The sequence below is a fragment of the Notamacropus eugenii genome, chromosome 5 (assembly GCF_028372415.1).
Source record: "Notamacropus eugenii isolate mMacEug1 chromosome 5, mMacEug1.pri_v2, whole genome shotgun sequence".
In the NCBI taxonomy this organism is placed as follows: domain Eukaryota; kingdom Metazoa; phylum Chordata; class Mammalia; order Diprotodontia; family Macropodidae; genus Notamacropus; species Notamacropus eugenii.
In genome coordinates, this window is record NC_092876.1 from 31140484 (window position 1) to 31167939 (window position 27456).

Sequence of the window (27456 nt, forward strand, 5' to 3'; positions counted from 1 at the left end):
TACCCCTGCTCATGCTAAAAGACACACATTCGGCTCAAGCTGCCTCCCTCCTTCCTCCCCTCTTTATCTCACCCTCCCCCCATTCATCCTAACATGTTCTAACATGTTTCAACATGCCCTACTCATGTTCATGAGCATACAGACAAACATTGCTACCTCTCTTGGCCTTGGGACAGATGACCTTTGACCTGGCTTATGCTCATGCCCTCCAATACCCCCCAGCTGGCACCAATGTAAAACATACCGTGCCCGTACTGACACATCTTGTTCATGCTAACTCATACTTCACCCCCAGGTGAAAATCTGGAAATCCCCAGCCTGGCGGCCGCATGTCCCCACATACTCATCATCTCTTCTGCCCAAGGGCAGTCTGATGCCATGGCATACTGTCCCCCCAGAACTCTCAGCAGACACAAGGCTTGCCTCATCGACACTTTATTCTTGTTGGGATTCCTGGCTGCAGATGCAGCACGAGTGCTCATGGGGTGCAGGCAGGGGGCAGCCCCCAGGAGGCCCTTGTCCAAAGCCCTGTTTCTTCCCTTCATCATGAGATGAGGATTCCACCCCAGAGAGGGCCCATCTGCCTGCCCCTCGATTCCACAGCCTCAAGGAGAGCCTCTGGCTGCACCTGGCCAGGTTCTGCCAGCTCGGCTCTGCCCAGGCTCATGCCCTTCACTGGCAGGAACAACTGGTCAAACAGCCTGCCTAGATTTCAGAGGCAGAGACAGAGATGGGAGGGAGACACAGGAGAGACACACAGGGGAAAAGATGGAAACCAGAGAAATCCACACAAAGCTGGACAGAAGCCTCAAAAGACAGGAAGCCACAAAGAATAATCAACAGACAGAGTAAGAGACAGGCAGAGACCAAAGTGCAGGGGAAGAGAGAGATGCAGGAGCAAGAGGGCAACAAAGAGACAGCAGGTCGGAAGAGACATCGCATAAGCTGGGCTGGAGGCCCAGAGCCCCAGGGCAACACATGCTGAGGGGCAGGGCTCTCACAACAGGCGGCAGGAGCGTGCCTCGAACGAGCCAGGGCTGTCCAGCTCGTGGCTGTACTGGGAGGCCCAGTCCCGAAGGAAAACAGCTTCGAGCTGCGTGCGGAGGCCGGGGGCCTCGCTCTGATTCACCACCAGGGCCGAGCCTGCGGTCTGTGTGAAGTAGTTGCCAGACCAGTTGGACGTGCCTGAGGGTGGGGAGTGAGAGGGTCAGGAGGCCAGCTCCCAGCCCTGGTGTCCAGGAGGGAGGGGCATGGCATTCACTCACCCACATAGGCTGCTCGGTCCGTCACCATGTACTTGTTGTGGTTGACGCGGGCGTAAGGGATCCGGGCCTGGGCCTCATTGGAGGGGACCACGAAGAGCCTCTAAGGATGGAGAAAGTCCCAGGCTCAGCAAAGCCTGGCTGGGATGGGAAAGGAGGTGAAGATGGGGTCAAGGGATGGCATATGGTGGGGAGGAGGGCCAGGGACACAGAACAGGATCAGAGAAAGGGCAGGGCAGGCCAGAGGAGGAGGAGGTGGCAGCTGACCACAGGTATCAGGAATGGTCTCCTTACCACTTGCACATCATAGTGGGTGTGGTTGTCCTGGAGGGCAGCCAGGGATAGTAGGAAGGGACGCAAGGCGGGATCTGAGTGGCCCCAGCAACTGACCAGAAGTCTCACCCGAACCCCCCGCTCAAAGGCTGCTCGCCGAAGGGCATCGTCAATGGCTGGCCAAAACCTGGGGAGGAAGGGGGGTCCTCATGCTGAGCCTTCCCTCACACCCACACCCCATCCCCAAATGGCCTCTCCATCCTACTCCTTGTGTCCCTGACACAAGCTTCCCCTTCACCCTCAATATGCGGGCCATACACACCTTCGTGGGTGGGAATATTCCATGATGGGGAGGTAGTTCATAACAGCAACATAGACAAAGTCTCGGGCATCATTCACCAGGCTGAGCAGGGCACGCAGGTCTGGGGTGCGGCCCCCTGGACACAATGATGGGGGAGCACTCTGGGGGGCCGGAGAGAGAATATTGCTACATCTCCCTGCCCCAAATCTTAGACTGGGGCATGAAAAGGAGGGCACAGGCACATCTTGGCATAGGAGCAGGGACTATGGCAGGGTGGGCTCCTTACCGAGAGGAAAGCCTGGGAAGGGGTGCCATTGAGATGCAGCTGCATGGGGGTCTCCAGGTTGTAGCGCGTGGTGTAATTGTCTGGCCAGGGGGAGGGGATGCTGCTGTCTGGCCGGCCCAGATACCAGTACATCTCGAACACTTTGGCCAGGTCCTGGGCCAGGCAGCTGCAGTTGTAGGCAACCACTCCCAGCTCCTTCACCTGCAAGGGGGGATACAGAGAGTTCTGGGCCCCATCCTGTGCTCACCCCCTCTCACCCAACCCATCAGGGCTTTAGGCAACCAGGGTCAGCATCAGCCATAGGCTGTGTGCCTACAGGAGTGCCCAGTGAGCAAACAGCCGAGCACAGAGCTGTCTGGCACTGAACCTCAGGCTCCCAGGTGTAAAGTCGGGTGCTATTTGTGGTGCCCACTCCAGAGGGTCCAGAGACTCCTTGGGTCACACATCTGGAGAGAAAAGGGACCACAAAGGTTACTGAGTCCAACCCCCTTATTTTACAGATGAGGAAACTGAGGCCCTGGATCACTGACGCGGTCACATTGAGGCTGAGCCCCTTTCCAGAGGAGAGCCTCAACCCCTTTGCCCCATCACCATGCCAAAACAGAGGGCATTCAACAGTTATCTCTATGTGGGTAGGGCAGAGCACCCCCTTCCCTGGTCCTCACCCCAACTTTTTGTTTTAATCATTTGCACCAGCCAGGGGAGGCCTGAGAGGTGGGGAGTGCCCAGAGCAGGTCTAACGGGTACAGAAATCCTTGTCCATCCTCACTGCCCACAAGGGGCCAAGGCTTCTCTTTGGAGAAGCCAGGATGGAGAGAGGACTGGAAGGGAGGGGGGTGAGGCTGAAGGATGGGTGGCCAGAATGCCAAAGTTGAAGACCTGGCTTCATCTGAACAGCTGAGCAAAAGCAGGATCTGGGCTGGATCATGCCCACCCATTCCTGGTACACTGGGTGAGGAAGGGAGAGCTGGGCTTGGAGTCTCAGACACTGACTGGTTAGATGTGTGACCCTGGGCAAGTCACTTAACCACGATGTGCCTCAGTTTCCTCATCTGTAAAATAGGGATAATAATAACTCCTACTTCCCAGGGTTATTGTGAGGATCAAATGAGATAATGATTGCAAAGCTCTTAACACAGTGCCAGGAACACAGTGATGCCACTTAAATGTTAGCTATTACTAGTAGCTATTATTTTTAAGAGCAGTTTGTGGGCAACACGAGCAGGATGGACCACAGGGAGAGAAAGCTTGGTCTTGTCGGAGAGGTAGGAATGTGTAGTATGTGGTGGGGGGCTGTACATGTATGTGTATGTGTGTGTGTGTGTGGTACGCATGTATATGTATGTGTGTGTATGTGGTATGTGTCTATGGAGTGTGGGGTGTGTGTGTGGGTTAGGTGTGTGAGGGTGTGTATGTGGTGTGTGTGTGGGGGGGATGGGGTGTATGTATGTCTGTGTGAGTGTCTAGAGGGGCTCCTCTAGGGAGAGTTTACCCAAGGCTTCTATTTTCAGCCTGGGAGACAGGTGGTGCCAGGGGCAGAAATCTGCCGACTTGTACCAGGATGGCTGTCCTGGAAACTTCACCATCTCCTGCAATGGTGCTGTGTCTTGGATCCAGAACTCTGATATGCATGCACTTCTCCCAAGTCCTCCTGGGATGCAGCCTGCGCTCCCCGACCTCCATCCTCTAAGAGGTGGCTCAGGGTCTCCCCCTCTAGCATGAGGCCTTCCCTGACCTCCTCAAGCCTTTGCTTCCAAACCACTGGGATTGGTACACGACTGTGCACAGACTGCATTTACCCACTCTGCCTTTCTGGCCTCCATACTCAAATGCCTAACGGCCAGGGTGTGACCTCTTGGCCAGTTATAGCTTTACTCCTTGGACTTGTATCCCCAGAGCCTCGTGTACCCCCTAGCACACAGTAAGGGCTAACTGGTTGTGTTCCAACTTTGAGTAACTGTTTCTCCACTAGGACACTGAGTACTCCAATGACTGCTCCCTACTTGGTCTCTATGCTGGATGAACCACCATTTCCCAGGCTCCCCGGGCCTTTCCAGGCCCTCTTTTCACTCCTTTTCCATACTCTGTGTCTCAGGGATCTCATATCTCAGGGATCTCATTAGTTTCCTATCACCTTCATGTAGAGGATCCAACTTAACAAACCTCAAAGCACCTACTATGTCCTGGTGCTAGGGTAGGCACTAGGTCAGAGGTGGGGAACCTGCGGCCTTGAGGTCACATATGGTCCTCTAGGTCCTCAAGTATGGCACAGATCTGTTCTGTGAAGTTTGAATTCAAAGGACTGTCTGTCCCCCAAGGCCCTGTCCTGGGACCTCTTTACTCTTCCTTTCTCTTTCTGTACTTGGTGACCTCATCAGCTCCCATAGTCTGGTTGTCATTCCCTAGGGAGACAGCCCCAGAGCCAGGCATCTGAAACTCAACACCCCCAAACGGAATCCCTCGACTTTCCCTTCAAACTCACACCCCTTCCACTGTTCACAGTCTGCTTCTCTGCTGGTTACCAAAGCTGGCCACCTCGGGGGCACACTCAACTTCTCACCCTCATTCCATGCGTCCAATACCCTGCCACATCGTGCTGTTTCTATGTTCACAATGCCTCTGTCTACACCCCTTTCTCTCCACTCACGCCCAGCACCCCAGCTTAGGATTTCATCAATTCCCTCTTACCAGAACAACTGCACGTAGAACTAGACATTGTGTCTCCTGTTAGAGCACGTGATCCTTGAGGGCAGAGATCGTTTCCAGATTTTTCTAGCAGTCAGCAAACCCTTACTGATTTCGGATGGATGAACCCAGCCCTCCTCCGAGCTTCCCCATTTCCCATCATCCTCCCAGGCCCCCAGGTTCACAGCCTCTGAGGCCTTCTTGTCTCCTCCCTTGCTCCCAGATCCAATCAAATGCTAAGTCTTAGCTTAGACCAGTGCCTGGCACACAGTAGATGCCTAATAAATGTTTATTGAATAGCAACTGAAGCCTGGTTGACTCTACCTCCATTCCATCTCAAAGCTACCCTGTTCTCTTCACTCACTCAGCCACCATCTTAGTTCAACTGCCTCACCCCTCCATGAGCTCCTCCCCTATGCAGCCTCCACACAGCAGCCAAGACAAAGTCCCTGCACGTTACCCCCTCAAACACCAAGGCAGTAATTCCCCACAGCTTCTGCTAACCTAGGCCTCAAGGGTCTCCACCATGTGGCTCTAATTTAGCTTTCTACACTCATTTCCTAGTTCATAAATTCCCTGCATGAACTCTCCTGTTGTAGCCCCAAAGGTCTAGGAGTCCTTCTTTGAACCTGAGGTATTTTCTCATCCTCATGCATTTATCCAGGTACCTGACCCATGCCAGTGAAACCCACCCTCCCTTCTTCCTCTGTGGCTCTGGGAATCCTTTATACCTCCACCCCAGCCCTAGAAGCCCTGCTGGATCTCAGCAGTGGCTACACTTCTCTCTCCCTCCTCAGACTATCTTGTATTAATCTAGACATAAACGTGGCATCTCCCTCCAGAAGAATGTAAGCCCTCCTACTGTGCTTCTGAACCCAGGTTGCTAGGGCCTTCCTCGTTATGGCACTTAATAAAATGACTGAATTAGGAATAAGGGAACTGGTTGAGAGGGAGTAGGGGGATGGAGGGAGGATACCCTCATGTCCCCTGGTTCCCTGGGGCCTCTCCAGGGGAGGCAGCATTCTTAGCTCCATACCTGGGTCAGAGAGCGCCAGTCCATGTTGGCACTGCCAATGTAGATATGGGTTTGATCCACCACCCAGAACTTGGTATGCAGGACACCATGGGTCAGTTTCTGCATGTCCACCATCCGAACCTGGGCCCCTGGAGGAAAGGGAGGAAAGAGGCTGGGTCTTTGTTCCCTGGCCCACTCCAGCTTCTTCACCCCAGGCTCCCAACACTCACCACTCTTTAGAAGGCTCTGCAGGTCAGCCTGGGGTTGGGGACCCCTAGGCTTGCTGACAGCCACACGCACGGACACACCCCTTGGGGCCAGACCCTGCAACTGCCTGAGAATCTCCTCACCCTAGGAGAGAGGAACAAGCAAAATGCCCAGGTGCCTTCTCTGGGCCGCACCTCTCTGTCTACCCAATAAAGGGGAGGGGGAGATGCCGCCCCAAATCTCCTTCAGCTATAACATTCCTTGATATGAGATGTACCAGAGGGGCTGTCCTGCTGGTCTCAGCTTGTCCCCCCTTTCCTGGTCCCATTCCCCACACCAGCCCCCTTCTCGCCTACTTTCGCCCCCAAGCTGGGTCCAGGCAGAAGTAGGGGGACACCTGTTGAGCAGAAGGCTCCTGGGTCTGGGTGTCATTGTTGGTGAGAGTCCAGTAGAAAGAGGCGATGTCAAGGCTGCGCTGGGCACCAGCCATCAGATCTAGCCAGGCCTGACTGATGGAAGGGTGGACAGGGCCCTTGGGGAAGGTAAGGCCCTCAGGGATGCTCTCTACCAAGACAATCCTGGAGGGAAATAAGAAGGGGAAGGATAAGGCTGTGCAACAACACAGAGTCTCTCTCTTCACAGGCTGAAGTCCTCTGGAAAGGATCCAATGGGGATGGGCGGGAACTCCTGGGTTTTCATTGCTTCCTGCCTAAGTCTCCCTCCTGGTGGACACCATACAGGTACACACGTGTGTGCGTACGCACACATACATGAGTGCACACACAGCATGAGTATATACCCACTCCTGGCACCAAGCTGGAAGCCTCGCCCCTAAGCCCATCCCCTTCCCATGGGGTACTCACTGGCAGGGATCCTCACAGATGGAGTTGGGAGGTAGCTGGGTCCTCTCTTGGGGGGTCCTGAGCCGGGGCCACAGCAGCAGCTGGGTGAGTAGGGCACCCAGGCCCATGGCTGTCAATGTCATGATCAGCAGGACCCATCGGACTTTCTGGAGGAAGGCAAGGAAAGAACAGCTTGGGGAGGCCAAGCCAGGTACGATCTCCTACCCCCCACTTCCCCATGGTGTCTGGGGATATCATCAGTACCCAGGGTGAAAGGGCTTCCCTCACACATCAGAGGACAATGTGCCTAGAACAAGGAGTTGTGTGTGTATGGGGTGGTTCACAAAGAAAGTGGACAGAGGCTGGGGAGGGGTATGGTGGAACTGTTCTACCTTGTCTCCTGGTTTCCAGGACACTGCAGGTGAGGGAAGCTGCTCCTCAGGGCGCGGCTTCAACTATGGGAGAAGAAACAATGAAGGACCTCTTTCCAGACCCCAGGGTGTGTGTGTGGACTGTGGTCTGCTCCCTGGGAGCCCCAGCAACATGTCCTTTGTAACAGAAGCTTGGGCTGGGGGGCTGCCCTCCCCGAGCTCCCTCGGCTCCCCTCAGCCCTCACCTGTTGGTATACCGTGTGCAGTTTCATCTTCCTTGGCAGCACCGTCAGGGCCAGGCAGGGGGATGAAGGACAAGCTCTCTCTCCAAACTGGGAGGAAGATGAGAAGAATTTCAGCCTGGTCCACCCTGGGAAGGACGTTGGTAGCCACGGGGCAGGTCACAGGGTCTGCTGGCAGCATGCCTTTCCCTCTTCCCCTCAAAAGGGGAAACAAGTTGGCCACGAACAGGCCTTATGCAATTCCTGAGGTCTATGGTCTTCCTCCTTGCCTCAAAGGAATGCCCTCTGGGAGCCATGAGGCACTTTTCTCCCACTGTGCCCATTTTACAGATAGCTGAGAGAAGCAGTAATTTCCCCAGTGACCCACAGCTGGCAGGAACCAGATGTGCTGATCCGAGGCTGGGTTTTTGGCCCAGGCACTGCTGGTAAGCACAGTTCTCTAGGGTGCTAGGATCTTCTAGGCAGCCTGATTCCCTGCCCCTGCCCCCAAGGTTGGTACGGTGACCGTCACACACCATTGTTTCCTTAGAGGGACCTCTGATAGAAGATGGGGGGAGGCAGCATGAGTGACAGCAAAGGCCCAGCTCCCCCCCCCAGTGCAGGAATGGGGGGGCAAGTCTGGCGGCAGTGCAGGCTGGCTGAGACTGAGAACCCAGGTGTCTTCCCTGGAAACCATCTACAAAGGCTTTGTTGGAGCTAACCTTACCCTACGTCACTGAGTACAGCTCAGAGAAAGGAAAGGAGGGGTGGATCAGAGGACCCTAGCCCTTGGGCAATGGGGAGTCATAAGGGCTGGGGATGGGGGGTCCAGACTCCCAGGGCCAGCCCCTTTCTATAAGCCAGCTCCAGGTCCCCAGGCAATCCCCAGCTCTCCCCAGAGGCCTGTGTTTGGGCCCATCTCTATCTTACCTGGAAGGAGCGTCCTCCCAAAGGCCCCCGATGCCTTTCTTCTCCCAAATGGGGAGACAGGCCGGGCTGTAGGCTTCAGAGACAGCCAAGGGGCTGGATCAGTCAGTGGCTGGCCCCACCTCCCAGGAGCAGCAGTGGCAGAGGCAGCAGCCACTGAGGGCGGTATCTAGGCCTGGCCACACCTCCCTCTCAACACCACTGCAGACCTCAGCTGGGCCTGCAAAGACGGTGGCGGTGGCGAGCTCAGGGGAGTCCCCACCCCCGAGCCATCTCTGCTCTGGGAACAAAGCAGTCTCCCCCCCACTTAGGCCAGCCAGTCTGGAGATCCCAGACACTGGCTCTCTCCCACTCCTAAGCTGAGTGGGTGGATGGGCACATGGCTGAGTCACTGTGTGTGTGTGTGTGTGTGTGTGTGTGTGTGTGTGTGTGTGTATGTGCATGTGTGTGTATGTGTGTGTGATACAAGGGGCTGGCAGACCAAGTGCTGGGGGATCGTGTGTGTGTGTGTGTGTGTGTGTGATACAAGGGGCTGGCAGACCGAGTGCTGGGGGATCGTGTGTGTGTGTGTATGTGTGTGTGATACAAGGGGCTGGTGACGGGCAGGCAGACCAAGTGCTGGGCTTAGCCAGCTGCCTGTGTTCATGGGAAGGATTTGCAGTCTCATGGATAGATCCCCCTTTCTCCAGAGAACGTTGCCCAAGTCCTCTGCACTCTGGGGCCCTCCATCTCTTCATTTGGTTATCCTGTGCAGATCATGTTGGTACCTATCTGTTTGTTTCTTGTCTCCTTCCCATCAGACTAATAGCTCCCTGAGAGTCTCTCTTTGTATACACAATGCCTGGCACACAGTAGGTGCTTAATCAATACATACTGACTGACTGCCAGACTGCCTGTGTAATCTTAGGCCCTCCCTCCTCTCTGGGCCTCAGTTTCCTCATATGTCAAATGAAGTAGTTGGTCCAGATGATCCCAAAGGCTCTTTTCAGCTGGAAATCTTGTGAAATCTCCTTAGCCTCTGAGCCCCTGGCCTGGGGGTCTCTTCTTCCTTCTGCCTCCCCTGCTCTCCCAGGATCGCCTTTGGGTCGGGCAGTCTGGTGAGGCCTCCTTCACCTTATCTGCCTATCTTCATAATAAGGAAATGCTAAACTCCAATTAGCAGTCAGTGAAAATAGAGATGCCATACCCCCTCCTTGACCCCTACCCCAGATCATGGACCCTGAGAAATCTATCCATGTATGCTCCATTAGCAGATATGCAGGGCTAGGGATGGAGGTTTTCCCAAGGCAAACAGAAGTGGTTTAGCAGGGCTAAGGTGAAAGCTGCCTCTTCCTTCTCTTTGGATCACAAGACCCCAGCTTCAGGGCTGGAAGGACCTTCAAAGTCACTGAATCCATCTCCATCATTTTACCAGTGAGGACACAGAGGTCAAGAGGTGGTGATTTTTCCAAGATCACACAGACAAGAAGAAATACAGCCAAGATTTCACCTCCAGGATCCCCATGTTTGCCACCATGTCCCCTCCTGTTTAATGTCTAGCTGGCTCACTGCACCCTGCTATCGCCTCTTTCCCTGGCTGCCTTTGGCCCCCACAGAACTGCATACACGTAAGTGAGAACTGGGCCAGGAGGGAATGCCCCTTGTGTGGCCAGCCACAGTGCCAGAGGGTTACAAGAATCAAAATGACACAACGTATGTGACAACAAATGCTCTGGAAACCGCAAAGCTTTCTGTCTGCTGCTGTTAATGGAAGGGCAGCTCGAGTGCTAGGTGGCACCATAGTGCACAGCCTGGAGTTAAGACTCACCTTCCCAAGTTCAAATCCAGCCTCAGACACTTACTAGTGACCCTGGGCAAGTCATTTCACCCTTCCTGCCTCAGTGTGTAAAATGAGTTGGAGAAGGAAATGGTAAACCACTCCAGTATCTTTACCAAGAAAATCCCAAATGGAATCACAAGAAAAATGACTGAACAAGCTGTTACAGGAGTAGAGAACATACTTCCCCACATTGTGCACCCTCTGGGCCCTGGGACTCCACCTGAAGAAGCACCAGGACTTGCTACACATCTCCTCTCCCCCATTAGGATATGAACCCTTTGAGTCCTGAGATTGGCCCCTGTTTCTACTTTCTACCCTCAGTCTTTGGCACATAGCAAGTGCTTAATAAATGCTTTCCCCTTCCTTCATGAATCCAGCACGATGTGGCAGCCAGAAGAGCTAGTTCACTTTTGGGTCATGTTAGTTTCTAGGAGAAGGAGGAGGCAGGTCTTACCCCACGATAAGACACACATGGAGTGTGAGCAACATTTTAGGAAGTGATTTGAGAACCTGAAGTTCTATTGACTTGGAGACTTTGTCTATTTGGTTTGGTGGGGGCAAAAGTGGCAAAGGGCAAAGTCAGGCTCGAGGCCCCCGAGCTTTCTGACAGCCAGAGCTAGTGCCACTAATTGCCTTGGCATCACTGGAGGCCTTGGAGCAGAGGTTGGCTGACCATCTGTTGAGTGGGTTTTGGAGGGAATTCTTCCAATAGGGGTTGGGCTAGAAGCACACCTGAAATTTTGGGGTTGTGGCCTTGATTACTCTTGTTCTTAGTTCCCAGGAGAAGTGCTGTGATAGGGATAGCCAGGCCCAGAGCCAGAGCTGCTTCTGCTACTCGCCTGGCCTGTGCCCTGGGAGTCCTTCCTGACTTTTCACTTGCTGTCACATCCAGGTCATTGCCCAATCTTGGCAATCAATCTCTTCAGCCTTCCCACCAGCTCTGCCAGAGCCTCCTAAGTCATGTGACCCAAGTAAAGCCACCAACTCCAGTCTCAGTTAACTTGCGTGCAAAATGAAGGGAAGCAAGACCTGCTCTACCTGATTTTCCAGATGGCTGTGATGCTCATATGAGAAAGAGCAATGGGTAAATGCTGGCCAAGCCTGCGGCCTGTGCCATTGTGGGGTGCCAAAGAGGTTGGGAGGTCTGGCCCTGAGATTTTGGAAAAACGAGATCACCTCCTCAGCCTCTGCTTCCTTCTATGTAAAACAGGGCTAATGATCCCTATCTGGTGGAATGATCAGACAGGGAAAAAGAGGACAGGAAAGATCCCCAGCTGCCTCCTGAGCACCATTCCCTTTGGTTGGGAGTTAGACACCCTCCACAGGGATGTCTGCAGGCAGCTTATATTCCACTCCTCCAAAACAGAACTCATCATCTGTCCCCAAACCCACCTTCCTGCTGACTTCCTTAATTGTCCAGGGCCACCACCATCCTTCCACCCACAGGCTGAGTCCTGGGAAGTTTTCTTCACTTCCCAACATCTCTCATACTCAAAGCATTGCCAAGTCTTGTCAATCCCACCTCCATGGCACTCTGTGCCCCCTTGCCACTGGCCCTGGCACCACCTTGGTTAGTTCAGACATGCATCCCCTCTCCTAGACCTAATGGGTTCCCTGCCTCCAGGCTCTTTCCATTTCACTCCAACTTCACAGCTGCCTTATCTGACCCTGCGCTCCCCAGCCCCCTCCCCTAAAATATGACTCCTGGTTTTTTAAGCCCTTCACCATCCGGGTGTCATCTAGCCTACCAGACTGACTTCACTTGACTGTACCTCTTCCTTCTACTCAGACTGTTCTGCTTATTCCCCCCCACCCAAGTGCTTTAGAACAGGCTTACTCTGCTCCCTGATCCCTTACCCCAGGACTGCAAAGCTCTCTTCTCATCTCTGCTTTTTGGAATCTCTAGATTCTTTCAGGGCAGCTGGGTGGCGCTGTTCACCCTGTTTACCTCAGTTTCCTCATCTATAAAATGAGCTGGAGAAGGAAATGGCAAACCAGACCAGTATCTCTGCCAAGAAATCCAAATGGGGTCACAGAGTCAGACACACCTGAAAATGACTGAACAACGAAAATGGTTTCCACTCCCTTACAACGGGAGCTTCTTGAAGAGGGGCTGTCTTCCTTTTCTGGTTGAATCCCCAGCTCTTAAGTACACATTGCGTGTGTTAAAAATGTTTTCTTCAGTCATTTGTATCTCCAGCAGTGAGCCTAGCACACAGTAGGTACTTGAACTTGAATGAACTTTTGATCAATGTTGTTCAGTTGTTTCGGTCATGTCCAACTCTCTGTGACCCCACTTGGGGCTTTTTTGGCAGAAATACTAGAGGGATTGGACATTTCCTTTTCCAGCACATTTTACAGATGAGGACTAAGGCAGAGAGGGTGGAGTGACTTGCCCAGGGTTACCCAGCTAGGCAATATCTGAGGCAGCATTTGAACTCAGGAACATGAGTCTTCCTGACTCTGAGCCTGGAGCTCTGTGCACTATGGCACCCTCTAGCTGTATTGCTGTACCATGAACCAATAAAAGCAAGCAATTATTATTACCTCTCCTAAAATCTGTAAGTCAGCATAGCTGGGGCCTGTTCTAAACTGGGAGCTGGACACTCTCAGAACCACTACTGGCAGAGGGCACAGCCCACCCCCAAAATCTCTCCTAGACCCCCAAGCCTTAGAGGACAAACACTCATGAGCTGATGTGGCTGAAAAAACTCTCTCTGCGTCTAACTTCCTCCTGAGTGTGTCCAGACTCACACTGCCCTGGCACAGCCTGTGTCACCTGAGGGTTACTTCCATGTCATAATGAGGTGCTAGACAGAGCAGATCTTAGGGGAGAATTGTATACCGGGAGCCTAAGGAGAAGCAGGACAGAACATCCTGACTTGGACAGACCTGGGATGTTAGGAGTCATTTCTACAATGTAGCAGATCAGGATGTAGCAACACCTTTACATACACAAATTGTTACTGTAGAAAAATACAAATATCAGCATTGCTACTCTTCTACTTTGTTTCCAGCTACGTGACCTTGGCACGTCTGCTGGCTTCTTAGGATTCAGAGACCTTACCAATTTTACAGAGGAGGAAACTGAGGTACTGAAAGGTTAAGTGACATGCCCAAGGCCACACAACTAATAAGAGGCAGCAAAGTGGCTCAGTGGATAGAGAGCCCTGGGCCTGGAGTCAGGAGGACCTGAGTTCAAATCTAGCCTCAGACACTTATTAGCTGTGTAACCTTGGGCAAGTCACTTAACCTTTGTTTAACCTCAGCTTCCTCAACTATAAAATGGGCATAATGATAGAACCTAATTTCCAGGGTTGTTGTGAGGATCAAATGAAAGAGTATTTGCAAAGGGTTTAGCACAGTGCCTGACCCATAACAATGTCTGATTGTCAGAGCTTTTTGGACAATCAGAGTTAAATAACTTGCCCAGGGTCACACAGCTAGCAAGTGTCTGAGGCCAGATTTGAATCTGGTCCTCCTGACTCCAGACTGGGCGCCTCCTTGACCTCTTCTCCCTTTTAGAGAAGGTCTAGGTCTTTTCTCATTAGATAGTGAGCTCTCTGAGGGCAGGATTGGCAGTCTTTTTCTGTATTTGTACCCTCCAGCCTCAAGCACACAGAAATCACTTAATAAATGCTTGTTCATTTGATTAGACAAAGTACGCTCTTCACAACTCCCACAAAGGCAAGGTAGGTTTTATTCTCTCTATTTTATAGAAGAGGCAGGTGAAGGTGAGGGACACAATGATCTAGCAGTGGTTATCTGGTAGGATACAGCCAACCCACTGTCCTCTAATCCACAGAATGTCAGAGCTGGAAGGGACTTTAGAGAACATCTAGCCTAGTCAGTCTCCTCTTATCAATTAGGTATCTGGGGCTACAGTGTAGGAGAATACAAGTACTCTGATACCAAATCCAACACCAGTGCCTGGCAAGGGCTTAATGCTGACTCAATGAACTCTCTTCAGAGAGGGAGATCGAGGACCAAAAGGGGGGGGCAGGGTGAGGCAGAGAGGAGGAGGAAAAAAAGATGCTGAACTTGGTCTCATGGGCCAGGATTCCTATCTCAGAGCTTCCACGTGCTACCTTGATGCCTTTGGACAGATGATTTTCTCACTTTAAGGGACTACATGAGTTCTAAGGTCCCTCCCAGCTCTAAATCCAGGGGCAATATGAGTAAGAACACTTGGGTCTGAACGCTGATTCTGTCATTCCAACAACTCATTTATTCCTCAAATGAACATTTATAAATCTATGAGACCCCTGTTACATGTGCAAGACATTTGCTAAGAACTGAGGATCCAAAAGGGAAAAAAAAAAAGAATGGTCCCTGACCTCAAGGAACTTACATTTTACAGGAAAGGAATAGGAGTTCTACCAAGGCAAAATACGGGGCAAGGTCCTAAGGGATGGATCGAAGGAAGGAGGCAGAGGTAGTACATAAGGCAGGATAAGGCAGTACCTAAGCTGACCTCCCCCTCAGGCTTCCTTGGGTTTCCTTCCCATCCCAGCTAACTTTGCCTATTCTAGGAAGCCTTTCCAGACCTGCCCTCGCTGGGCTGATTATCTTCAATTGATCCTGTGGACAGCTTGTGTGCATGTAGTCTTTCCATCATTAGACAGTGAGCCATCAATAACCAATCAATCAATGTTTGTTAAGCACCCACAACATGTCAGACACCGGGATAAGCGCCAGGGATACAAAAAGAGGCAAAGGAGTCTCCGCCCCCGAGGACACTGCCACCTAAAGGGGAGACAACATGCAAACAAATATACACCAAGCAAGCTAGATACAAGATACACAGGAAATGATTAAAAGAGGGAAGGCCCCCGGGGAAGACTTCCTGGAGGTGGGATTTCAATGCGGACTTAAAGAAGCCAGGGAGGCGGCGGAGTCCTCCTCTTGGGAGGACGGGTCCTGCAGGGCAGGGACTGTCTCTGTCCTCTTTTCGTAGCTTAGGCTGGTGCCTGGCACACAGTAGGCGCTATATAAATGCTTATTCCCCCCCCCCCCCCATTTAATTATCTCCCATTTATCTACTGTATAGCTGTGTGCATGCTGGCTCTTAATGGATGTGCACGGGATCGAGGTGGTAATCCCCGCAGGCGCTCCACCTCCGCGCGCGGACCCCGCCGAAGGCCCCGGGCCCCCTGGGCTGCGCCTGGGGGGTCCCTGGGCGAGGAAAGCTCCCGGTCGTCCGCGAGCTCGGGCCATAAGGCCCTTTGCACCTCCGTCACTCTCCGAGCCTCAGACTTACCCGGGGTCGGGAGCCTGGGGCTGGTGACGGAGATCCAGACGGCCTAGTTCCCGGTGCCGCCCCCGGGAGGAGAGGCCGCCTGAGCCCGGCCTACGGAGGGGCGGAGGGATCAGTCGGGGACGCTCAAGGTACGCATGCGCGCTCTTCTCTCTCGCTCAAACTCCGCAACGAAAACTTCCTCTGGAGCGCGTGCGCGCAGCCTCAACTGCCTGGGGGCGGTCTGGGCAGAGCATCTCTGGGCGGGGCCTTACCTCATCCGGGGGCCACAGCCCTGAGGGTGGGAGTGAGGATGGGGGGTGGAGCCTGTTGCTCGGCCGGCGCCCACGCTTTGGATCACGTGGTCTGAGGGACGGTGGGGGCGGAGGGAGCCGGCTTGCTCTATGGTCGCGGTCGCGGCTAGAGCGTCCTCCCCCTCCCCTCCTGGGGAGGGCTTCTTCCGGCGCGCGCCGAGCGGCGTTTCCGGTCCAGACGGGACTGAGGCGGGTGGGGGGGGTCCGTTGGCTCTGGGCAGAGGGCGGGAGCCTGAGACCCGTGACAGGTGAGGGGGGAACGGGCCCCGGCCCGACGAGCTAGAGAAGGCGGGCGGGTGGGCGCCGGAAGTCGCCGCGTGACTCCGGGAATCGTGACCCGGCCCCTCTGGGCCTCAGTTTCCCTCCTCTGTGCAGTGGCAGGGGGCGGAGGACCCCAGCCCCGGAGACGTTTGCTGAGTGTCGGGATGCTTCTGGGCCCCCGAGATCTTGCCCCCGGGGGGCTTCCAGTCTGGAGGGAGGCGGGGTCGGGAGGGCAGGCTCGAGGCTGATCCTGGCCCACGGAGCCCCGTCCTAATCCTCTCCCCTCCCCCAGCCGAGGGGGTGCACCCCTCGGGCACAGTCAGACCGGCAGAGCCTAGAGATCCCCCCAAACCTCGCAGTCATGCCTTTGAAATTCAGAAAATCCGATACACAGGACTGCAGAAGAACCCGAATCCAGACCCAGCCCTTCCGCATGTGGGACGCCCCCCCCAAAGCCGGCGCCTTCCCCTCGGGCTGTGGGAGGGTAGAATGAGGGGACGTCCGGGGAACGCTGTGGAGTATTGCAATGCGGGAGTCCCAGCATCGAGGAAAGCCAGGTTCTGGGAGTCCTGCTGGAACCCGGCCACTTCCCCACTCTGGCCTCCCCCCTCCCGCTGGGGGAGAAATGAGGAGCCGAGGAAGAGGAAGGAGCTTCCCATAAAATAAAACCAGAGCGGGTGGTGGGTGAGCAAGAAAGGGGGAGGTAGCCAGGTGAGGAAGGGGAGAGACCCCGACAGGAGAGCGAGTCAGGAGATGTGAGCAGAATGTTCTAATCTGTGTTCCCCACTTTTGTGTCTTTGTCTTAATAATGATACCTAGCATTCATATAGCTCTCTAAGGTTGTCAAGGGTCAACTCGTTTGACCCTTACAACCACCCTGGGAGGTAGGTGCTATTATTATCATCCCCATCTTACAGTTGAGGAAACTGAGGCAGAAGAAATTAAGCGATTTGCCCAGGAGCACCCAGCTAATAAGTGTCTGGGGTAGGATTTGAATTTAGATTTTCCTGAGGCCAAGTGCAGCCTACCTGCTTTATTTCACTTGTGGGACTCTAAGCTTTTTGAGGACAGATTTTTATTTTATATTTTTATTTTCCTTAGTACCAAGCAAGGGTCTTGGGCATAGTAGAGACTTAGTAAATGTTTGTTAAATTTGCTGGAAAAGGAGTGGAGGTTAGTGAGAGAGGAAGGAAGATGGGATGTCTTGCTCATAATAGAGAATACAATGTCAAATTTGTAGGAAAAGGAGTGGAGGTTAGTGAGAGGAAGATGGGATGATTTTGAATGGGGTAGAGGAGAAGAGGTAAGAGGAAGCAGAAGAAAAGGCAAGGGGAGGAGTAGGAAGTTAAAAGGGGATTGGGGGATAGCCTGAGTGATAGAAATACCACTCACCCCTCTGAGACAATTTCAGGTCATCCTGCACTCTCTTCTGCCCCCTCCCCACCTTAAAAAAAGGGCCTTTCCTGAAAGTGTCTGGGAATCAGAGTGTGTGGGGAATGAGCCCTCTGAATGTCCATTTGGGTCTCAGGGTTGGGGGAGGGGGGGATTATTGCAGTGGCAATGAAGGCCTCTGGGTGACTTCCTGACAGCTGCTCACCAGCTATTCCTGAGCTCTGAACCTTAGCTCAGGAATGCCAGCCCGGGTGAGGCCCTGGCCAGCCTACTCACAAGCCTTTCCTTTCTCCTCCTTGTAGTCTACTTTGGAAAACGCCGACTTGGTCAGTCGTGCCTGGGGAGAAGATGGTGTCTGTGACAATGGGTGAGTCTTTAAGGGCCTCCTTGACCCTTTTCACTTGATGAAGCCAGTGGAGGTTGGGTTAACTGTCCTGGCAGCAAACCTTGTACGTTGTAGTGACAGTGACAGCTGTTGGCGTGTGGAATGCAGGCTGAGGACTCTAACCCAGAAACCATTAGGACTGTGCATAGGGCTCCTTTCCCCCATCTTCCTGCCTTTGTCGCAGCTGCAGCTTTGGTGAGAATATTACACTCTGCTCCCTCTGAGGTTCAGAGGACCAAGGCATACCAGGCTCAGGCATGTTCTGTGGGTCTTACCAGGTAGCCTTGGAAAGTTCCAGCATTGGGGATTGCTTGTCTCTCAGCTTGGCTGTTCTTTCCTGAGAGTTCTCCCCATGGATTCTGATCAGTTTCTTCTTGGGCCTGGCAAGTTCTGTTGAGAATATTAGAAGGGACTGCAGCCTCCTTCCCTGCCTTTTCACTCCTAGCTTTATGTAATGGGGCTCCTGGGTCTGCGTACGCAGGGGGGGAAGTGTGAGGATCACAGCCCCCTCCTCCCACCTCGTGAGCTGGCAACGGGACACTGGTCAGGAACTTGATCAGGGGAGCTTCCTGCTGAACTGTACATCCATATGGCCCTCCTCTAAGTACCCTTCCAGTTCTGACCTGCTCTTCCTTCAACAAGTACTTATTAAGTGCCTGCTGTGTGCCAGGCACCAAAACCAGTGTCCCTACCCTCAAGGGGCTCACATTCAGATGGGGGAAGAGAAATTGTAAATAATGATGTATGTACAGGATTGACACAGAGGTGATGAAAGGAGACATCAGAGATAAGATCCTCTAGCAGATGCCAGGAAGGGGGTGTGTGCGTGTGTGTGTGTGTGTGTGTGTGTGTGTATGTGTACATGTGTACAATAAACATGAATGAAGCACCGACTGTATGCTAGGCATCACACTAGGCAGTAGTCCTGGCCCTCAAGCACTCTTAGAATAAATATGAAGTCAATACAAGGTACTTTGGGGAGGGAAAGGGTAGTAAGAGTTGGAAGATTACCACAGGTTTCCTGTAGGAAATGGTGCTTGAGAGTGAGGGGTCTTAGGACAGGGAGGGGGAGATGGAGGTGAGAGGGAGTAGATTCCAGGCCTGGCGGGGAGATATACAGATTTAGGGAAGGGGAGTGATGTGAGATTAGGCTAGAAAGGTCACTTGGGGGCCAGGCTGGAAAAGGATGAAAAGTCTAACAAAGAAAATTCTATTTGGTCCCAGAGGCAGTAGGGAGACCCTGGAGTTTGTTGATTGGGGAGTCTGACTTGGGCTCTAGGAAAATCACTAGCAATGAGTGAGAACACAGTGGAGAGGGAGACACTTAGAAGTGTCCATGTGTAGCTCTGGGAGTCTTCTGATGGTCTTCTGAGCATTTGGACTTGAAGACAAGCATGTGTACAGTTCCTAGGTGTTGTTGGGAAGCAGTTGTGTGGGCACAAGTCAGTTTGCCCAAACAGGGATGCAGTGGCATCCTCAGCCTGCTTCCTGGGGCTTCTGCTGCAGAAGTAAGCTCTTAAAGCCAGAAGCAAAGAAAGAGACCATTGACTGAAAGGATTTGGCTTGAGATCTACATTCCTCTTTCCTCTAGAGGTTGGGACTTCATTCTCCCTCTTTCTTCTTAACAAAGTAGCCAAACCTTAGCTTTATGGAATCCTCCCCTAACCTGGAACATTTGGCAGTCTAATGGGATGTGTTAGTATCTGTGTCCAATTAGTTAACATAGGTAAAGCATCTTGTAATTGGGGATGGGGAAAGGAATGTGTGTTCATCCTTTGTGCCAAAGAAGACCACGTCATCAGAGAAATAATGACATGACTTGCACTTGACTTGGTCTTCAGTGAGGGAGGGCTGTGCAGGTCACCAGCCTCACTTCTCCTCCAGAGCCATCTGAATCCAGTGACCAGATATTCATCAGGATGACTGGAGATGACCCAGGATGAGGCAGTTGGGGTTAAGTGACTTGCCCAAGGTCACACAGCTAGTGAGTGTCAAGTGTCTGAGGTGAGATTTGAACTCAGGTCCTCCTGGCTGCTACACTGGTACTCTATCCACTGCACCACTTATAGAGCCCCTACTAGGTGCCAGGTGCTGTGTTAAGTGCTTTTTAAAAAGAAATTTTATAGAGATCATCTCATTTGATCTCCCAGCAACCTTGGGAGGTAGGTGCTAGAATTATCCCTATTTTCAAGGATACTGAATTGATACTGAAACAGGCAAAGGTGTAGTGATCAGCCCAGGTTCACACAGCTAGTTAATTGTCTGAGCCTGGATTTGAACTCAAGTCTTCTTGACTTGAGGTCCAATGCTGAATCCACTGTGCTGCCAGCTGCCTCCCTGCGATTCATTCTTGCTAACTGAATGGTAGCTGTTAACTACTATGTGTTATACATGTAGGTATGTCCAATAATTATAGTCTCCTGAGTGCTCTTTAGAATCTCATTTTTATCCTGAACTTAATCAAATAAAGTGAGCATTTATACACATATATGTGTGTCTGTATACCTATATGTATATTCATATATATATATATCATAGAACAGAAAAAGAGGATTGTTCATGAAACTATCACTCATATGTACAGCTTGCTTTTCTTTTTAAATATGGAATAAATTCAACATGTAACTTTCAAAGCTGTGTTTCTTGTCTGATTCTTTCTGGCCTTCCTTTCGTTGTCTTTTTTTTTAAAAATTCTTCCATGATTTTTTCTTTCTTTTCTTTTTCTTGCTACCCTATCCCTAACTCCACCTCCTTCCCCCCCCCCCCCCCCCGAAAAAACAAAACAAATCCAGAACTCTTGTAACAAATAGGCAGAGATGGTTACATGTTTCCTCATCAGTCCTCAGGAATTGTAGCTGGTCTTTGTACTGCTCAGGCGTTCTTGAATCTTTCCTCGTTGATTTCCTCACAGTGTTATTGTTGCACATCAATTGTTTTCCTTCACTGATTTCTCTGAAACCATCTCCTTCATCGTTTCTTAGGGTGAAATAATATTCCATTGCATTTATATATGATAATTTGTTTAGCCATTCCTTAGTAGATTGGCATTTTCCCCCGGATCCTCTTCTGAGGGTCTGCAAAATATTGAAGGACCCCAAGATGGTGACCTGTGAGGGTCAGCTGCAGGGTCTGGGGAAGTTGTGCCTTAGAAGGGAATACTTAAGAGGAAGGTTGGAAGTTTTGCTTGGCTCTCGAACACCCCCCCAACGAGGAGCAATGAGTAGAACTTAGAAAGAGGAAAGTTTAGTATTGGAGTAAGGAAAAACTTACCGATGACTAGATCTGCCCTAAAGTGAAGTGGGTTGTGTCTGGGGGTGCCAGGCTCTGCTCCCAGGAGGGCTTCTCAGATAAACGGGGCCCTTTTGGGGAGGGCATCTTTGCGGAGTTCCACATCAGAGGAGATGGCTTCTGAGGTATTGTCCAACTTGGATGTTCTGTGACATACTCTCAGTGACCCAGGAATGAGGGGTGGGCATTGAGCCTGGATTCAGCTAAACCAGAAGCACTTCTATGACCAGAAGAGTGGGTTTTATTGTGAAGAAGAAGGCTTGGTAGCTTAGGAGCCAGGGTGCAACATTGTTTGGGGTTGACAAGATGTATCATTGGTTCTTTGACTTCCTTCCTGTCTCTCCATAGCTACATCAGAATGGATCCAGTTCTTCAAGGAAGCTGGGATCCCCCCAGGGCCTGCTGTCAACTATGCAGTCATGTTTGTAGATAATCGGTAAGGGTAAGACAGTTCCGGTGGGGAAGGAGGGTAGGTTAGTGCCCAGCATGTGTTCCACTGCTCACTGTCCAGTGTTCCCCACAGGATCCAGAAGAACATGCTACTAGACCTGAATAAGGAGATCATGAATGAACTTGGCGTGACTGTGGTAGGTGACATCATTGCCATCCTCAAGCATGCCAAGGTGGTGTATCGCCAGGTAGGTGAGGCTAGTCGTTCAGTCCAACTTGGGCAGAATGGTTCCCCAAGGGAGAGCAGCCCCCTGACTCAGACCATCCTTGAGGGGGATGGGAACCCCCCCATTAGGTAATCCAAGAGGCTGGTGTATCGTTGGGGCAGAAGTATGCTTGGCCCTGTTCCCTACTTTGTAGCCTTCCAAAGTCAAGGAACTAGAGGAGTGAGTGGGCATTTCCTTTTTACCTGTCATACTAAGAGGCTTCCTTAGACTCTTTGCTGGGGAGACAGGCAGACCCCATGATGCTCTACTTAGTCTCAGCCCTTTTGCTGGATTACATGGTGCCCAACATCAAATGAAATGGCCTTGGATTGAGGCCCTGCCCCCTCCCCCAGCAGCAGCACTGTCTGGGACAGACATTGGAGGTGATGTAATCATCGCCATTGGGAAGCACCTGCTAGGTGCCCTCTGTCTGGGCTTCAGGCTGCCTAATGAGATTAGCGCCCCAGAAGGAAGATCTGCATTTTAGCAGGAGGCCAGGCTGACGAGAGCTTCCTTGAGGCCCACATGCTCACGCAAGCTAGGAAGCAGCAGAGGCCAGAGTCCCACTCAGGTCTTTCTGACCACCTCCATGGTGCCACACTGGTGCATGAGACAACTCCAGGTCCCACACAGCCAGGACCTGAACCTCCATCCCTGAAGGAGCCAGGCTGCCCCAGTTCTGTCACTGTTAGTGACAGAAGCATCCTTTGGATCATTTAGAGCTGGCCAGGCCTCCCGAGCACTAAGAGTTGTCCAGGTCATCAGAGACACTTGTCTTGGCGTTGTTCTTAACCCATCTTGTCTTTGACAGGATGTGTGCAAAGCAGCTGCTGAGTCCTTGGCTTCGAGCCCCAGCCACCTACAAGCAGAGCTCAGGCGCAGTGCTACCAGTGGTGAGTTTGTCTGTCGGGGTTCCCTGCTCAGCTCTTCTCTTGGACACTCAAAAGATGAAAGGTGGACCCCTGGCAGTGACCTACGGTGCACTGCCCGAGAATGCAGTCACTGTGGGCACTAGGGCAGCACTGTGGCATGGTGGGGGGTGCCTGGTTCTGCCACTACAGCAAGGCTCTGGCAGAGCTGCAATTTCTTCACCTGGTAAAAGAGCAATGAATTCTCCCACTACATACTCCAAGAGTATTAGGAGAGTCATAGGAACTAATGCACAGAAACCACATCTGGAAGGGTGCTAGAAATGTCAGTCCTATTTTACTTAAGAACGATAGTGGAGGTGAACTGAAAGCTAAGCCTCAGCCCATTTCCCCTTCCTTTGTGTCTTCTCTGATTTCTCTGTGGCTTGGCCTTAGCTCTTCAGAGCTTTGAGGGGTCGTCTGGGTCACTTCTTCTGATGGGTTAGAACCCAGTGGCGGCCATCCTCCCACCCCACTCTTCAAGCTTTTATGGTCTAAACCCTGCTTGTGAGTCTCGTTTCCCCTTTGTCACTTCTCCAGCTGCCTCTCGGATGATTGCTAATAGCCTGAGTCGGGATTCCCCCCCCAGCACCCCTGCCAGGCGTCCTGACACCAGTGCCTCCAAGATCTCGGTCACTGTCTCCAACAAGATGGCCGCTAAGCATGCCAAAGCTGCTGGTATGGGGAGCACAGTGGTGGGGCACCTGTGACAATGAGGGATGGAGGTAGAGGGGTGACCCAAGTGCCTCTGGGGGGCTTCTACCTCCTTGGGAACCCTCTCACTGATTGCATCTTCCTGGGAAAGCTTTGGTGACAGTTGTTGAAACATTCTCTAGAAAGAAATTCCAAGGCTTTTAGTCCTATGAGTGAAATGAGCTAGAAGGTAGGAAGGGGGCAGTTTTCTGCTTGTGTTCCCCACTGTTTGGAGTTTGGAGTGAGGGAGCCCTTCCTTCCTCCATTCTGGAATGGCCCATTATCCCACATTTGGCCCCTCCTAGCTCTGGACCAGCTTGAAGAGGAGAATGCTGCCGTGCCGGTAAAGCGCAGGCGCAGAGTGACTGCGGAGATGGAAGGGAAATACATCATCACCATGCCCAAGGGGACTACACCTCGGACACGGAAGATCCTGGAGCAGCAGCAGGCAGCCAAAGGTGAGGGCAGGGGGCAGGGCTGCCGCTGCATCTCCAGAGGGAGCCCTTTTTGGGGGGGCCCAGCTCAGGAGGCAGGCAGGAGATCTGGTCCCCATCCTAGTCCTCTCTGTTCTAGACCTGGGAGGCTCCTCATCAGCCACTTCCTGAGCTTTACATGTGTTAGTGTTGAGAGGATCACGTAGTTTGGTTTCTCAGTGACATGTCCCTCCAGCTTAGTTCAGCCATTTCATTATGTCCTGGATCCCATCTCTTTCCTTTGTTTCACATGCCCTTGCCCCATTCCCACCCTTCAAGATCTCCTGAGGATTACCATGGCTCTTCCATCAGCCTAGTTGTTTCTTAGGGCAAGGACTGTGTCTTCTCCTTCCTTGATACCTTCCACAGTACCGAGCATAGGGCTGTGCCCATCAGGAGCACTCAGCACGAGCTGTTTGACTGACTGACTTCCCTCCCAGGTGTCCAGAGAACATCTGTATTTGACCGGCTTGGAGCTGAGACCAAGGCAGATACAACAACTGGGAATAAGGTGAGGTAGGGGGAAGGGAAATGTGTGGAAAACTCTTGTTTGTCCTCTCCCCCTTTTTTGTAACTGACAACCCCTCTCATTCCAATGTAGCCCACGGGTGTCTTCAGCCGATTGGGTGATGCCCTGGAGATGGACGAGGAGCAGGCAGGAGACAGTGATGACGACAGCTCCGTCCTACAGTATGCTGGGGTCCTGAAGAGGATGGGCAAGTCCTTTATCAAGGACAGCAACCCCCTGGGGGTGACCATCAAGGCCAAAGCCACCAGCTCAGAGCCTAAGCCAGTCCCAGCCACCCTTCGGCGTGTAGGGGGCAGCCAGGGCCCCTCTGCTGAGAGAAAGCCAGAAGTGTTGCCCAAAGTCAGCGTCATCCAGAGACTTGGCAAAGCCACTCTTCCACCAGAGGCTCAGGACAGCCAAATCACCAGCACAAAGAGTAAGTCCCCAGCTGAATTCAAGGTTACCATAAAGAGGACCTTGGCAGGCCCAAGGGTGAGCAGCTCAAGTGAGGGCCATAGTGCGCAGATGGACAACACGGGCACTATTAGTGTGTTTAAAAGACTGGGGCGGAAGACCGACTGACATTGCTGCTAGGGCTAGGAGAGCCATCTTGGAGCATCTCTGTACTGTGTTTGCCTTAACTCACACACCTGCCTGGCCTGGCCTGGTCTGGCCTGGTCTGGCCTGGCCCTGCCGCTCCTTGGCCCACCGCTGGCCTTCCTCTGGGGCCCTCCATTGCTCGTGTCTGCTTCCGCTACCTTAGACACCCCTCCTAGCTCCCCTTATTCAAATTGTATCAAGTCCTCTCATGAGAACATGAAATCTGGCCAGTGATGTATGCTGAAGGTGGGGCACAGCAAAGAGATCCTGCTTCAGGCCAGGAATCTGGCACCATCCAGAACTGCTTCTGCCACTGGGGATGTGTGTGTTTGTGTGTGTTATGGGAGGCAGAGTTGACAATGGTGAGTGGAGTGGAATTGGGAGCCCTTGGGGGAACCAGTGGTGTTGAGTTCTGGATAAAGGGTTTGGGAAATTCAGTGCTTTCTCTGCAGGACCCTTGGCTACCCCCTTCTCTCATTTTCCCTCTGTGACATCATTCCCCTTTTCTGCTGTCCTCGGGGTTCCTTCCTTCCAGGGAAGGGGATGCCCCTTCCCCACTGGCTTTTACTTGCCCTCCAGGTAAATGTGAGAGTGCCCTATGGCCCAGATGGACATGCCTTTCCCCTCAGCCCCTGTTCTCCAATACAGCACCTGAACAGACCCTGCTAGAAGACCAGCTCTGGGGTCCTTTGCAGAGATATGTCAATCCAGGCCCCTCATCTCCTTGGTGTGCCCCACAACCAGGAGGGAGGACCTCTTGCTTTTCCTGCTGTCTCCCTCCCTTCCCCTCTCCTGCTTGCTGCAACTAGGTGATTGCTTTCATTAGTTTCCTCCTTCACACTTTTCGTTTCTCTTCTGTTTTCTGCCCCGGTGGGAAGGCCAGACTGCCCGCTGTCCTCTGCCTGAAGTGCGTCTATCCTCGCCCTCCCTGCGCCCTCCCCGCCGCCCATGGCGTCGTGCTGTTAGGAACTCTTAGGAGGCCAGGGCGCTTCCGGGGAGGGCTCTCCACCTTGGTGCCTGCTAGCCAGAGGAGCTTCACCTGGGCGTGTCGACAGATGTGATAATAAGAGGCCGCAAAGGGGAAAGCAAACGGGTTTTCGTATATTTTTTGTGATTTTTTCCCCCCTACTGTTTTGCTCATATGGGCAAAGAGAAGTGTTCTTTACTCTATTTTTAGACTGAAAGTGAAATGCCTGGAGTTAGGTAGAGGGAAGGGGAGGCAGGGACTGGGGAAAACTGGGATTTCTCTGAAGATGACACTGTCTGCCTATGAGCTGGATTCCTTCTGGACTTGTTTCAAGAACAGAGTGGAGGTTCTTGATGTGACCCTTGGTTAATAAAGCTGGGGTCACCTCTGACTTAGAAGCCCTTGAAACCAATACTGCAGTCCCCTCTTGTGCTGAATGTTTTGTTTTCTTGGCTAACACTTGGGGTGGGCATTTCTGGGCAATGCTTTGCTCAGCCCTGGTGATGGCCATGTGGCACCAGGAGACTGAGCTGGAGCCTGGAGAGGGGGTGGTCTTCCTCCACCCTGTTTTGAGAGGGCCAGGGCTAGGGTCAGCTAAGCCTCTTCCTAGTGAGCTCTTTCCTTTTTTCCCCTCTCCTGCACCATTCTGGAGAAGCCAAGGTGCATTCTGAGAAAGCGTGCTAGACTTTGGTCTGTGTTGGACCTCTGCCTGAGGACTGTTGCAGAGAGCCTGAGGAGGGGGCAAGGTGCTAGTCTTGCACCTTCTGGGTGGGCAGTGGAAGCGGCACCCTCCGCAGGATCCAGGGCATGCTGATTGAGCTGAAGGGGACCTCTCCAGACCCCAACCCCTTCAATTTACAGATGGGGAAACCGAGGCCCAGGGACAGGAAAGGACTTTTCCCGAGGTCACACGGATAGTAACTGGCAGATGTCATTGAACCAGGCTGGAGGACCGGATCCAGTGCCCGCCCACCGCCTGGCAAGAGATGGCCTAGGATGGACGAAGGGGCTTTTAGAGAAGGTGCAGTGGCCTCCCGTGGGGCCTGCGCAGTAATGGGTGGGGAGGGTGGCCCGTGGGCCCCCCGCACTGGCGTGCAGACCTGCACGTGGGGGCTTGAGACCCCTGTGACTGCCCCCATGTTTAAAGGGCCCCTGCCGACAAGGGCTGCCAAGTTCCTCATGGCCGCCCCCTCCTAGGCTGTCCTCGCACCCGGCGAGAGACGAGGTCCTGTGGCTGGCCTGCAAGCCAGGGGGCTGCTGGGAGATGGCACTTCGCCGCCCTTTCACTTAAGCGAAGTGACGCTTCCCCCTCCTTTTTTCCAACCTGCGCGCCTGCGCAGTCCCTTCGAGAGACCACACTCTAGGCGTAGGCTCCCACCCGTTTCGTACCTAATCGCCCCCGCTTTCTGGAGCTGCGGCGGCGCAGCAACTCTGACGGCTTCCCAGAGTCCTTCAGCTGGGAGTCTGCGCGCTTGCAGCTTTCCAGATAGCCCCGCCTCCCCTCCCTTCCCCGGCTCCGAGTGCCTCGGTCGTCATCCCTCACGTCAGTTCCTGTTTGTGGCAGGA

The 27456-nt window shown here is 52.8% G+C and overlaps 2 protein-coding genes across 10 annotated transcripts; one reads left to right on the forward strand and one right to left on the reverse strand.

Moving 5' to 3' along the window:
* Positions 1 to 419: 419 nt before the first annotated feature.
* On the reverse strand, positions 420 to 15802 carry PLD3 (phospholipase D family member 3). Of its 3 annotated transcripts, XM_072608215.1 has the most exons (13): positions 15470 to 15558; positions 8394 to 8610; positions 7488 to 7574; positions 7264 to 7326; positions 6893 to 7038; positions 6427 to 6607; positions 6053 to 6173; positions 5844 to 5971; positions 2123 to 2323; positions 1858 to 1997; positions 1557 to 1722; positions 1266 to 1365; positions 420 to 1185 (listed from the first exon to the last, which is right to left on the reverse strand). In XM_072608215.1, the coding sequence occupies exons 3-13, from the start codon at positions 7512 to 7514 to the stop codon at positions 998 to 1000; spliced, it is 1461 nt and encodes a 486-aa protein (XP_072464316.1). In that variant the 5' UTR covers positions 7515 to 7574; positions 8394 to 8610; positions 15470 to 15558; the 3' UTR covers positions 420 to 997. The 3 variants fall into 3 exon arrangements, with proteins under 3 accessions (XP_072464316.1, XP_072464317.1, XP_072464315.1); XM_072608216.1 differs by lacking the exons at positions 8394 to 8610; positions 15470 to 15558 and adding an exon at positions 15721 to 15802; XM_072608214.1 differs by lacking the exon at positions 8394 to 8610 and having other exon boundaries at positions 15470 to 15591.
* Positions 15466 to 26925, forward strand: C5H19orf47 (chromosome 5 C19orf47 homolog). Of its 7 annotated transcripts, none has more exons than XM_072608224.1 (10): positions 15850 to 16007; positions 17715 to 17779; positions 21434 to 21521; positions 21609 to 21723; positions 22553 to 22634; positions 23190 to 23327; positions 23648 to 23800; positions 24256 to 24326; positions 24417 to 24759; positions 26752 to 26925. In XM_072608224.1, exons 1-10 carry the CDS (start codon positions 15850 to 15852, stop codon positions 26826 to 26828), a joined length of 1290 nt encoding a protein of 429 aa, XP_072464325.1. In that variant the 3' UTR covers positions 26829 to 26925. The 7 variants fall into 7 exon arrangements, with proteins under 7 accessions (XP_072464328.1, XP_072464325.1, XP_072464323.1 ...); XM_072608222.1 differs by lacking the exon at positions 26752 to 26925 and adding an exon at positions 25802 to 26302; XM_072608227.1 differs by lacking the exons at positions 15850 to 16007; positions 26752 to 26925 and adding an exon at positions 15466 to 15597 and having other exon boundaries at positions 24417 to 26302.
* The last annotated feature ends 531 nt before the right edge of the window (positions 26926 to 27456 follow it).

Excerpts from the sequence above, each read along its gene's own strand:
- C5H19orf47 (XM_072608221.1), top strand. The coding sequence starts at position 15,850 with ATGGTCGCGGTCGCGGCTAGAGCGTCCTCCCCCTCCCCTCCTGGGGAG. Across the intron at positions 17,780-21,433 it reads GATGGTGTCTGTGACAATGG|CTACATCAGAATGGATCCAG; the intron begins GTGAGTCTTTAA and ends GTCTCTCCATAG. Across the intron at positions 24,327-24,416 it reads ATACAACAACTGGGAATAAG|CCCACGGGTGTCTTCAGCCG; the intron begins GTGAGGTAGGGG and ends ATTCCAATGTAG.
- PLD3 (XM_072608216.1), bottom strand. The coding sequence starts at position 7,514 with ATGAAACTGCACACGGTATACCAACAG. Across the intron at positions 7,039-7,263 it reads CCTGGAAACCAGGAGACAAG|AAAGTCCGATGGGTCCTGCT; the intron begins GTAGAACAGTTC and ends GCCTTCCTCCAG. Across the intron at positions 6,174-6,426 it reads AGGAGCCTTCTGCTCAACAG|GGTGAGGAGATTCTCAGGCA; the intron begins GTGTCCCCCTAC and ends CCTCTCTCCTAG.